Source organism: Crinia signifera, chromosome 7, assembly GCF_055691185.1.
Source record: "Crinia signifera chromosome 7, ASM5569118v1, whole genome shotgun sequence".
NCBI lineage: Eukaryota > Metazoa > Chordata > Amphibia > Anura > Myobatrachidae > Crinia > Crinia signifera.
Genome location: NC_139223.1, coordinates 66418048 through 66430732, shown reverse-complemented (window position 1 = coordinate 66430732; position 12685 = coordinate 66418048). Strand labels below are relative to the sequence as shown.

The 12685-nt window shown below is 44.7% G+C and overlaps 1 protein-coding gene across 1 annotated transcript in view; it reads right to left on the bottom strand.

Moving 5' to 3' along the window:
* Nucleotides 1-12236, bottom strand: part of SMG1 (SMG1 nonsense mediated mRNA decay associated PI3K related kinase) — a 112476-nt gene extending 100240 nt beyond the window's left edge. Inside the window, exon 1 of the mRNA XM_083153282.1 lies at nt 11962-12236. Within this exon, the coding sequence (XP_083009408.1) occupies nt 11962-12041 (80 nt within the window). The 5' untranslated portion in view covers nt 12042-12236. The remainder of the gene's footprint in view (nt 1-11961) is intronic.
* Between the last annotated feature and the right edge of the window lie 449 nt (nt 12237-12685).

Here is a 12685-nt window from a genome sequence, read left to right as displayed (position 1 = left end):
GCCATGGACACCGGGGAAAGAACCATGGACGCCGGGAACAGAGCCGGGCTGCCGCTGAGTCACTATGCTAACTACGCTAGGCAGCCGTTGGCCTGCGCTGAAAATGTAGCGTAGCCAGGCGCCGTGCTATTACACAAGTACCGATATTACACCCCAAGAAAAAGAGCATACTTGTTTTATTTCGTAAAAAAAAACACATTTGTTTTCATGATTGGTGCAGTTTTATATACGGTAAGTGAGACAAAGTAATAATAATTAAAAAAAAAACAGATATGTCGCTCATAAATTGTAATTCTACTTCCTTGGGACTCAATGATAATGGTTTAGCTACACAACTGTCCTTAAAGTTGGGTACATCTACAAGTAGTTATCCCTTCTGAACAACCATGCCACTTGGCCAAAGCATCAGTCAGACCTCATCACCAACGACTTGTTGCACGGTAATCAAAAAAATTCAAAATAGAACGAATATACTATACAAGAATCCCAAACCATAAAAAGGTAATTTATACAAGATTAAAATATAATTTATCAACCAAAAAAAAAAACTAACACAATTAGATGAACCTTGAGAATACAAACCAAATGTTTGTCTTTTGACTCATAACAACCATAGGTCTGCTAAGGAGAAACATAGGGCATTTGACTCCAACCAAATAGTCATAAACTAATGTTCATGCTAGGCTGTCACCTGTCCCTGCCAGTGCGCACAAGGAAGCCCAGTGCCGCTGTAGTAAATCAATACATTTATTAAATCAGTTTAAAAAAAAGGGGGGGGGGGGCAGTAGAGCCTTCCTCATGTCATCAGTATGATGACCAGATATCTCGCCCTGCCCAATGACCAGGGGACTCCCTCATTCAGAACGAGTCAAACTCCCAGCTACAATTGATGAAGCACAAGTGGGGAAGAGGTGAAGGAGTTTGGGGGTGAAACGGATGGAAAAAAAGCAGTCGGAATTCCGGCGTCTGACTAATGACTGTCGGAAACCTGACTGTTGGCGCACTATACAAATGCTTCTGGTACCCCTAGCCTTATATACACCTGTAAACACACAAGGATTGTATAAAAAATAGATACAGAGACAGATAGCATTCAGTGGAACACATATCCTGCATCAACTGAAAAATCTAAGTTCACATTAAAAGGTGCATACATATTTTTACGGTTTTGCCCAGCAATGATCTCTAAAAATCGCTGGGCTGAAAATTGTTCAGGGCATACACATTACAGGTCATTACGATGAATAAAAAGATTTGCTTGCCAATTTTCTCAAATTCACTCGGCACTCAAAGGGTTAAAAGAGAGCCCTAGATATATTGTACAATGCTTTTCAGGTTGGATTAACTATTTGAGGTTATTGCTCATTAATATCAGTTTTGAATTTGTCTAAGTGGGTTTTTGATATTACAATGACATCACAAATTATGCTATTAGGCAGCAGTCAGTAGTGACGTTTAGAGGGAAGCAGAAGTCTATTAACCTAAACCCCGTCTAGATAAGGGATTCTGCTTAACAGTAAGCACAGTACATGTGCCCTATGCACCTGGCAGGAGCAGAAATATGTAATCTGTCATGTGTATGTTTGTGTGTGTGAATTACAGCATTTGTCAGAACACTGTGTGCAAAAAGCAATAAAAATTCTTACGAAGAAAAACTAGGTTATGTTGTAAAAAAAACGCCTCTTATTTCATTGGATGACCGGTTACCATACATCATTCTAAACTCTTTGCAATCAATATAATATATATATATTTTGTGTATCTGGTTAACGGATCAACGACGTCTACACAGACAATCACGTAGTCGACCACAGTGGTCATTAGTTCCTACATAATGGATAGGCTGTATTGAGAGTATTGGTTCACACACAGGCCTTTATTCAGATCTGATCGCAGTACAAATTTGTTTGGAAAATGGGCCAAACCATGTACACTGCAGGTGGGGCAGATGTAACATGTGCAGAGAGAGTTACATTTGGGTGGGGTGTGTTGAAACTGAAATCTAAATTGCAGTGTAAAAATAATGCAGCCAGTATTTACCCTGCAGAGAAACTAAATAACTCACACAAATCTAACTCTGCACATTACATCTGCCCCACCTGCAGTGTACATGGTTGTGTCCATTTTCCAGACAAATTTGTACTGCAATCAGATCTGAATACAGGCCACAGGGATGGCACTTGTTTCCGGTTAATAGCAGACAACAAAACATTGGCAGTTCCCACCACCGGCAGACTTTAATATATTGGTCTACAGCAGGGGTGGCCAACCCGCGGCTCTTTAGTTAATGAGATGCAGCTCCTGCATCCGTGGCACTGCCAATTGCCTCCTCTATTCCGCTGTGTGCTCGAGTTCACGTTGCTGGCGGATCATACTGTACCCAGCATCAGGGAGCAGGAACAAAGACTGAGGGGCAAGAGCTGGAGTGCGGCTGCATAGAGTGGGTGTGGGGGCTGTCTAAAATCTGGTCAGCAGGGTGGGGGCCGTGTAGGGGCATCTGAGAACTAGTATGGTTTTCCAGATGACTTGCTGTTTCACTCTACCGTAAGGGGTCTTTCAAAATGTAAAATGTTATCACGTTTTCTGGAAAATGTTAATCCTCTGAAGCTTTTTATGGAAGTAAAAGGTAAAAAGCAGCACGAGATCTCATAGCCACAATGGGTTTAGACCTGGCGTTTCTTGTGGACATGCTTAAAAATCTGGACAGACTCCACCTGGATCTTCAAGATACTGCCCGACATGGTGCAAAGTATATTTGCGTTTGTCAAACTCAATTTGCTTAATGTCCGACTTCAAAAAAAGGGAGGGGGACTAACATTTCCCCTACTGTTAAAGGAAAGTGAACAAGCACCTGATATCTCCAAAAGTGGCACAACACAGTATGCAACATTGACTTAAAAATGGCTTTTACTGTAGGAATTGTTTCATAATCTACAGCTGAAAAGACCTCAGCTAAGATTCCTGGTTGACCCTTTCAATATGGATGCCAATACTTCGGAAGCCCCTTAAGCGACAGATGAAGCAAGTTTACAGATTGAGGTGCTTGAACTTTCTGAGGATGACCGCCTTAAATCGGTCCTGAAGAAAGGAACAATTAAGTTCTAGAGAACTGCACCAACGGAGAATTACCCCAATGTCAAATGCAGTGCACTCAGACTGTTACCAATGTTTGGGTTTACTGACCTTTGCGAGTCGTTTTATTTAGCACTGAAACAAATAAAATCAAAAGTCCTACTAATAAAAAAAATTTAAAAAGTTACAGCTACTGTAATTGAAAAGGTTTTCTCTGTTTACAATTGTAAATTGCAATGAAATCTACTGCGCTATATAAGATACTGTAAATAAAAAAGATAAAGTTTTTCATATTGGGAACATTATGTAAATTGAGTATTTTCCTTGTGCTAATCGCATTCCAAAAGGCGTGAACTCTAAAATGGGGCATGGCCTTGTGCCAGCTAGGCCACAACCCATTTACAAATGGGGCATGGCTTTGTTGGAGCACATTTTTTTGCATGGTATCTGCTTTGTGGCTTATAACAATTTTTGGGGGGCTCATTGCCTCTGATTGGTTGGCCATCCCTGGTCTACAGGATCAGACCAGGTCCACTATATTGGCTGATTGTTGCCAGATTAATATAGAATCCAACAGAAATAATTATAAAATAAAAAAAAAAAAAAACTGCTCTCCAGTGAAATGTTACAGTAATGCCCCTTTCAGACCGCACTTTTAAAACGGTAAATTGCCGTTTTTTTACCGTTTTAAAACGGTAATGTGTGCGGTCTGAAAGGTCCAGTCCCACTTAACCGGTTAGAAAATGCCGTTTTTTCTAACCGGTTAAAATGCAGGGTCCTACCCGTTTCTGAACCGGTATTTTAGCGCAAAAATCGGCTCAGAAACGGTATTTAGGACCCAGCCAATGAGCTGGGTCCTAAATTCAGCACAGTGAATACTTAATGAGCGCTCATTAAGTATTCACAGCACTGGAGCCCCCCCCCCGCGCGCGTCGACGGCCCCCCGCGTGTCGACTCCCCCCGCGCGTGTCGGCGCCCCCCCCCGTGTCGACTTACCCCGTGCCGGTATCTCCGTTGTGGTTCCCGGCACTGCAGCTCAGTATGCTCGGAAAGCACTTATGAAAAAAGTGTCTTTCAGAAAATGGCTGCCCCCCATACGGAAGACAGTTTTTTTAAACAGGGTTTCCTATGGGGCAGCCATTTTCTGGAAGACACTTTTTTCATAAGTGCTTTCCGAGCATACTGAGCTGCAGTCCACAACGGAGGTACCGGCACGGGGTAAGTCGACACGGGGGGGGGGGGGGCGCCGACACGCGGGGTGGGGTGGGGCGTCGACACGCGCGGGGGGCGTCGACATGCGCGGGGGGCGTCGACATGCTCTCGGTCGACACGCGAGGGGGGGGGGTGAGCTGCACGGAGGGGAGGGCTGAAGGCTGCACTGGCTTTGACCCTGTATTTGGAAAGTTTCCAAAAACGGGTCTGCCAGTGTCAAAAAATCGGCACTTAAACGGTAATATACCGTTTAAGTGCTGCGGTGTGAAAGGGGTTTTATCTGGCAGACCCGTTTTTGGAAACGTTTCCAAATACAGGGTCAAAGCCAGTTATGCGGTCTGAAAGCAGCATAAGTGTAAAGCCTGGCATGCTTACACTGATTTGCCATTTTAAATCACCACCAAACCACAAGTACAGCATTCAGCACGTACTTGCACTTTGATAGCCAAAAGGCAGAGAATCTCCAACAACAGCTCACTAAGGGGATTGGCTTAGGATGGCTTGCTCGACATCATCACTATGATTACAACAAATTATGTTAAGTGTCTCACCATTTGTAAGTACTGCAGTTGGATATAGTTAGCAGCTAATTTGGACTATATTGACGCCACTGCACTTTCTCATAAAAAGCACCTTGGCACTTGGGCCTTATTCTAGTTCACTCTTAGAGGCAAATTCCTTCTCAAATGGACAAAACCATGTGCACTGCAGGTGTTGCAGATGTAACATGTGCAGAGAGAATTATGGGCCCCATACATCAGCAATCACAATTTATGGATTTTCAGATATTGGGATATTTTGGCCAGATAAATGGATTTTCAGATCTATCCGACTTTGCCCACACATTACAGATTTTTTCAGTGATCGGCAGATTTTTCCATCTAAAGATTGCATCTTCATATCTGTAAATTGCCCCAATCGATTGTCATTTCAGCTGTTCATAATGTAAATAGATGAAGAAAACGAATTGGGAATGACCACACATCTAAAAAAGATCTGCAGAGAATACCAGATTATTAAACATGTTTAAAAACCTGATTAAGCAATCGATTGGCGATTGTGATTGGGATTGCCAAAAGGGGGAGCCCACACATCTAAAATTAATTGTGGCAATCATCTCCATATCTGAAAATTGTCACAATTAATTGCTGATGTATGGGGCCCTTAAGATTTGGTTGGGGATTTTCTCCAAAGTGAGATCTATATTGCAGTAAAAATAAAGCAGGCAGTATTTTCCCTGCACAGAAACAAAATAACTCACCCAAATCTAATATTATATGCACCTGTTACATTTGCCCCCTGCAGTGCACATGGTTTTGTCCATCTGAGAAGGAATTTGCCTCTAACTAAAACAAGGCGCTTTATTTGGGTGCACTTTACTGGGAAGCATTTGCACCTTTTTGATCCTGGGAAAAGACCACAACAAGCTTACTGCGGTGGTGCCACAGACCTGATTCAATAAGTATAGCCCACCGCAGTACTTAAAAATGGTGAGATATCCATTGTATATATTGATTGTATGTACCCAGGACTTGAAGAAACGTTCCTAATAAGTATTGCATCTTCTTTTGTTCGTATTGTTCTCTTTTTTTTATTCATTGAATAAATCCTGTTAAAATTGAAACTGTTTTTGTGAACATCATTTAGGGAAGGTGCGCCACACTTAACATAATTTTTTGTAATCATTGTTCTCCTGGGAAGTGGTGTACCCCCATCTTTATAGGATAGAGTGGGCAGCACCGTCCTAATTTATTGTGCTCCTATTTCTACAACTCATTTTGTTTCATTCAACATCATCACTATGTAAGGGCAATGGTTGGAGGTTTTGGCCAATGTACTTGAGCCATGTTTTCTTTTGTGCATCATGTGCTATGTTCCATCCATCTGGGCATTTGTTATGTAGGCAATGGTATGGTATTCTGAAGACTATGGTCTTTTAATATAGGATTCACTTGTGGGTTGGTCTTGGTATAGTTTTAGGATATTTTCATTTCTCCAGTGGCCAGTTAGTTTTACGTTTCAGCCTTGTAGGTCATTTTCTTATGGATTGTTCATGATTCTGCATTATACAGTAATATAGTTCTTCTAAGGTGATGGCGTCGTTAGGTCGACAATTAAAAAGGTAGATGTGCAATGGGTCGACATGGGATAAGATGACATGAAAAAGGTGGACGTCGCTCTTCACGTTTATTGACCACATATAGTTGAACCCAGGCAACTAAACAGTATCCACTTGTTCAGTGATGTTTCCATTTAAGTTTAGTTGCATAGGCAGATTCCAGTAAAAAAAATTTCTTCCTTGAGAGTACACCAGTCAGTTCACACCGTCAAAGGCACATTTAGGGGGTACTCAATCCCAAGTCATGACTGTCAGTACGTCCCGACAGCCGTGACCCTGGCCCAATTTCATTTTGCCTGCCTGCATATCGGCAGGCGGGATTCAATGTCCCGTCTGCCGATCAGCAAAAAGGAGGCGTGACCACTTAAACGAAAATGTATTGTCAAGATATTGCCGTGATCGCGACAATCCATGGCAAAACCAATTGCCTAATGAGGATGTAAAGCCCCATACACACTAAACGATACCAGCCCATATAGTTAAGGATATCACCCTCGGGTCCCAATATTGGAGCATATAAACTGAACGATATTGATAAACAATATTGTTCAGTGAGGTCATCAGTACCCTCTGAACATGCAGGTCGTTTGCTATATAAATTGACCTGCATGTTCTGAAAACATCAATGGTCGGGAGTGCGTCTAGTTAACATATTAAGCGTAAAGCTGGCCATACATCTACAGATGGATTGTCAGATTGGGCTGTTTGGAACAAAAACCTGGTAATATCTGAATGACAGTTTTTACCAGTTTTCCAGCATTTCAAAGCAAATGGTCAACTGGCATTTGCGCTCAACCATCACCAGGTTTTTGTGTCAGCCAGCCAGATTGGACAATAAATCTGCAGGATGTATGGCCAGCTTTACACTAGATATTGTGAAAGATATCGCTCAGAAGAATCTTTCTGAGCGATATCTTTCACAATATTCTTTAGTGTATTTGGGGCTTAACGCACAGCTGTACTGTCAATAATGCAATAAAATGTGTCCCTCGGACAGACATGCCCAATTACGTAGAGGAAGATCAAACCACGGATCTCTAGGCACTGGAAATAGGGGAAGAACATGCACAAGTTAAAAAAGCCATTAACTACCTGCAAATGAAGAAAAAAAAAAAAAAAACCAGCATGAGGGAAAGGAAAAGCCCAAGAAATGGTCAGTAGTAGTAGAATGTACTACTGTACAGCATATTAAGCAGCTTCCATAGAAAACTTACAACCACCACCAAAAACGTCATTGATCTAAATGTCGAACATATTAAATCAATGAGTGTCAAACCTAAATGATGGCAATACCAACGATTAAATTGCCCCAGGCCTGAAAATGTAGACCCTTTGTACTTTCATTTCTTATTTTATATGTTAAGGTGTTAGAGCTTTGAGAGGTCTTTGGTTTGTTTGATAAACTACAGTAGCATTGCATCTATTGCAGTTTACCTGGGTCACAAGAATAAAATAAGATACATATGCACTCATACGCAAACTGAATCAAGGTTTGTCAGAAATTGTGGAGAAATCCATTTAAATCAGATCACTTTGGCCTTTCCAGAACCAAAGCACATAAGATATAAAAAAAATAACAATTCCTAGTTCACCAGCCCATATAGTTAACGATATCGGCCGCGGGTCCCAATATTGGAGCATATAAACTGAACGATTTCAATAAACTATATTATTCAGTGACCTCATCAGTACCCTCAGACAATTGTTATGGTGCCCACACACAAATAGTTATCATGTACAATCCAATGTCTATCCAATGTCCCTTGAAATCAAGAACACTAGTGATCACACCCACACACAGAACGATTGAGTAAATGATGGGTTGTTTAAGAACTGCAAACCATATACCACGTCGTTCATCAAGATGAATGGTGCGGCCAAATCGTGCACGACGGGTCGTGCATCTTTCCACCTGCTGAAGGGATCAGCAGCCTCAGTGAAGGAATGGCGGGTGAGCGCATTGGATCGTGATCATGCCCACACACTGAAAGTTTTTAAACGATTAGTCGTTCCAAACAGTCATACGGCCATATCGTTTTTTGTTTTTTAAATCTTACTGTGTGTGGGCACCTTAAAGCCAAAATCTTTCCAATTCATATATTTCTAAAGGAATGCATTATTTTTTCAACTTATCCTTCAAATAAAAGCTTTGAATAGCAGAACTTTGCATGCCATCGATCTGCACCACATTTCCCTGACACTCTGCTAGTACACCAATGAGACACATGAGTAATATACATGTAATAGTGTCTCACTTATGGCACAACACATGGGCAAGTAGAATTGCTGTAAAGGGCTTGCTGAAAAAGACAAGACTGAGGGGCAATGTGGGTCTTTCTGCTAAAGAGAGATAGGGGAGCTTAGTACCCAGGTAAAATTGATGCGACAAGGTCCAAACTGGTTTGGGGTAAGGGCTGTTGCTAAATAAGATAGGGTCTATGCTTGGTGCACAGATGATACAGCAGGCATAATGTTTACAGGAGACTGCTGGGGGTAAATTTCCTATATGAGAATGCAGGTGGGTGTTTAAGATCAGACAGGGGGTACTGCTGCCTACACAAGATTTGGGGCCAAGATCAGAATGTGCTGATGGTCTTTACCCACAAGATTGGAGGCCTGAGATCAGACAGTAACGCAGGTCTGTTACTCACATGAGATTGGGGGCTGGGGTCTCAGTTCAGACTTTGCTGGTGGGCCTGATACCCAGGAGAGATCGGGGGATGTGGGTCTGAGATCAGACTGTGTTGAGAGACCCGTTACCAACATTAATTTGGGGGTGGGGGGGGGGGGGGGGGGGAGGGGGTCTGAATCTGGCTATGATAGGAAAGTATATTACCCCTCATTACCCTCAAGCTCTTTTGCCCATTGGGTCTTGGGAGAAGAATCAAGTGCGGAATCTAATCCCCTCTGGTGCAAAGTATATGACCAACCTGAATTTATTAAACTGGGTACACACTGGACAATTCCTGTGGCCGCCATTATAGGATATAGTTAACTATATTGTCAGTGCCACGGGAAAACAATATAGTGCACATACACTGACCATCACCCACTATGCACATGCAGTCTTGTCAGTTTGAGCTGCATGTACAGGCAACAGGGGGTGTCGTTATTAACAATATTGAACTTACACACTGGATGTTATGCACACGAGATCGTTAACAATATCTATATCATTCTTATCGTTAACACTATATCACCCAGAGTGTACTCAGCTTTAGTGCTAAATCAGACTGTGCTGGAGGGGCTCCTGAGATCAGACTGTGTGGTGTGTGCCTGCTACCAATGAGATTGGGAGGCTGCCATTAAAGGTGCTGGGGGCCTAACTCCTTAATGATATCTTGAGCTGAGCACAATCCTTTCTGGTTCCTGGAATTATTGGGCTGCGATCAGGGGTGTGGTATGACGGTCCGACAGGTGGGATCCCAATGGTCAGTATCCCGACATCGGAATCCCAACTGCCAGTGCTCCGACAGGGCCAGGACAAAGAAGCCCCTTGCAAGCTCAGTGGCTCACCACAGGTTCTATTCTCCTTATGTGGGGGTCAGACTGTGTGGTGTGTACCTGCTACCAATGAGATTGGGAGGCTGCCATTAGAAGGTGCTGGGGGCCTAACTCCTTAATGATATCGTGAGCTGAGCACAATCCTTTCTGGTTCCTGGAATTATTGGGCTGTGATCAGGGGTGTGGTATGACGGTCTGACAGGTGGGATCCCGATGGTCAATATCCCGACATCGGAATCCCAACTGCATGTGCTCCGACAGGGCCAGGACAAAGAAGCCCCTTGCAAGCTCAGTGGCTCACCACAGATTCTATTCTCCTTATGTGGGGGTCAGACTGTGTGGTGTGTACCTGCTACCAATGAGATTGGGAGGCTGCCATTAGAAGGTGCTGGGGGCCTAACTCCTTAATGATATCGTGAGCTGAGCACAATCCTTTCTGGTTCCTGGAATTATTGGGCTGTGATCAGGGGTGTGGTATGACGGTCGACAGGTGGGATCCCGATGGTCAGTATCCCGACATCGGAATCTCAACTGCATGTGCTCCGACAGGGCCAGGACAAAGAAGCCCCTTGCAAGCTCAGTGGCTCACCACAGGTTCTATTCTCCCTATGTGGGGGTCGTAGACCCCAGAAGGTAGAATAGCCCCAACTGTCAGAGCACCGGCCGTCCGAATCCCAACTGTTGGGCAGTCATCTGGCACCCTGTGATCAGATGTTGCCAGGGACATCTACAGGGCCCCCTCCCCCAATCCACTAGTGCGAGGTATCGCATGTAGCTACTGGTTGGCTTTTCATGCAATGTATCGTATGTAATCCAAGTCATGGCTGCGGGATCCAATTGATCAGTGGTCAGGGGTAAATTACTCCAAATGGGGTAAAATGTAATTACTGGGGGGGGGGTAATGGACAGTCTATATGCATGCTTGGCTGGGTTTCGGCAGCGCGATTGTCCATTACCCAGGAATTTCATAGCATATAGAATCTATATATAGATTCTATATGCATACCCCGCTGTGTGTGTGTGTTACAGTACAGCAGTGAAGTGCATCAGGCCCTTGTGTATAACACACTTTCCTGTGTGATGCCCCACCTCCAAGTCCGACCACTTCTTCAGTAGACTCGACTAATTGCGGCACCATCTTGGCAGCGGGCAGTCTATACTGCACCGAGTTTCTTTGCCTGGTTATAGGCTCCTGTCAAGGTATACCCATCTCTAGTCTAGGGGGAAAAATTGCCTCTATATCAGCTTGAAATACTGACACTAATAGTTACATTATCAATGGCTATACCACACACAGCCTGGCAGCCATTGATGATGTTGAACATGTACCACAGCCATACATTATCGTCATCATGAATGGCTGCCAGGTGGTATACCATACTAGCAGGGCATATCAATTTCTGTGGGTATAGTGTGTGTTACAATTATAAGATTTCCTTCCTTTCAAATCAAGGGGGTAACGTCGGCGTATCTAAATATATTTTGGGGTAAAAAAAAAATTCATGACCCCTGCGACAGCCAGTGAGATCTGCAATTGCGAAGCACACAGGAACACACCTCGCACCGCAATCACAGGAAAAGGACATGCGATGTGACACTTTTCATGCAATCATCATAATCGCATTGAAAGTGCCCATATTGCACTAGTGGATGGGGGGCATTAACACCTACATGAGATTGGGAGACTAAGATCAGACTGTGCAAGGTGCTCCTGTTACCCAAATGAGATATGCAGGACTGAGATCAGACTGTGCTGGGGGCCTGTTACCCACATGAGACTGGAGGGGTCTGTGCTGGGGGCTTCTTACCCACATGAGACTGGGGGTCTGTACTGGGAGGGTTACTGTTACCCACATGAGGTTGGGGGGCTGAGACACCGCACACATGAGGCGGGCTCCGGCTCCCGGGCACAGGCCTGGGAGAGTGGAGACACGGCGCCTGCGAGGGGTCCCTGAACGTTGAATGACAGTAGACTCAGCCAAGCGGACCCGGGCCGCCAGGCGCTGTGCCCCCCGCTGCCCTGCCAGCAGTACGAGGCCTAGGCCGCCACTGACCTGGGTTGCCAGTCATTCCAGCTCCGCTGGTACTGCTTGGTGCTGCTGCTCAGCCGAGACCCCGGGGCTCTGCGGCTCATTACCTTCCCCTCGCCGGCATGGCCAGCAGCGGAGGACGGGGCCGCTCGGAGCGGGGAGAGTGGTGGCGGCGCTTTCGGTTCCGGCTTCCTGAGGAGGCGGCTCCGGGTCGCTGCTGCTATTGCTGCTGATGTGTGTGAGCTGCTCGCTCCAGGGCTGGCGGCGAAAGATCCGCCCAACTGCTGGCATCTGCGCCCTGTAATTGGTAGTTGCAAAAAAGGAACCGTTTCCTTTACGGGCGCTGCCTCTGTGATTGGCAAAGAGCGCAAGCCCCGCCCCTGTCCTCCTGGTTGGGTTCCCTGTGTGTGAGAGGTCTCCGTGATCTGCTGCCCTCTGGAGGCGAAATACAGGTACGCGAGCGCTGGTGGTGATGTACAACAGCGCCACCTGCCTGTTATGCCTCAGCAGCACCATCAGGTTATCTGCCCACATGGTGCTACCGAGGTGCTGCAACTCATACTGGTACTGTAGAGGACGGTATCTCTCGCTACTGTAGAACTACTACAAATCCCATAATTCTCCAGGTTCTCTGGCTGTGCGTGCCATTCAGCAGAAGAGCCACTTATTACATTACTGGCTCATAATATAAGATAAAGGATATAAGATACTCATAACAAGTATGCTTGTGCTACATGCAAGGATAATG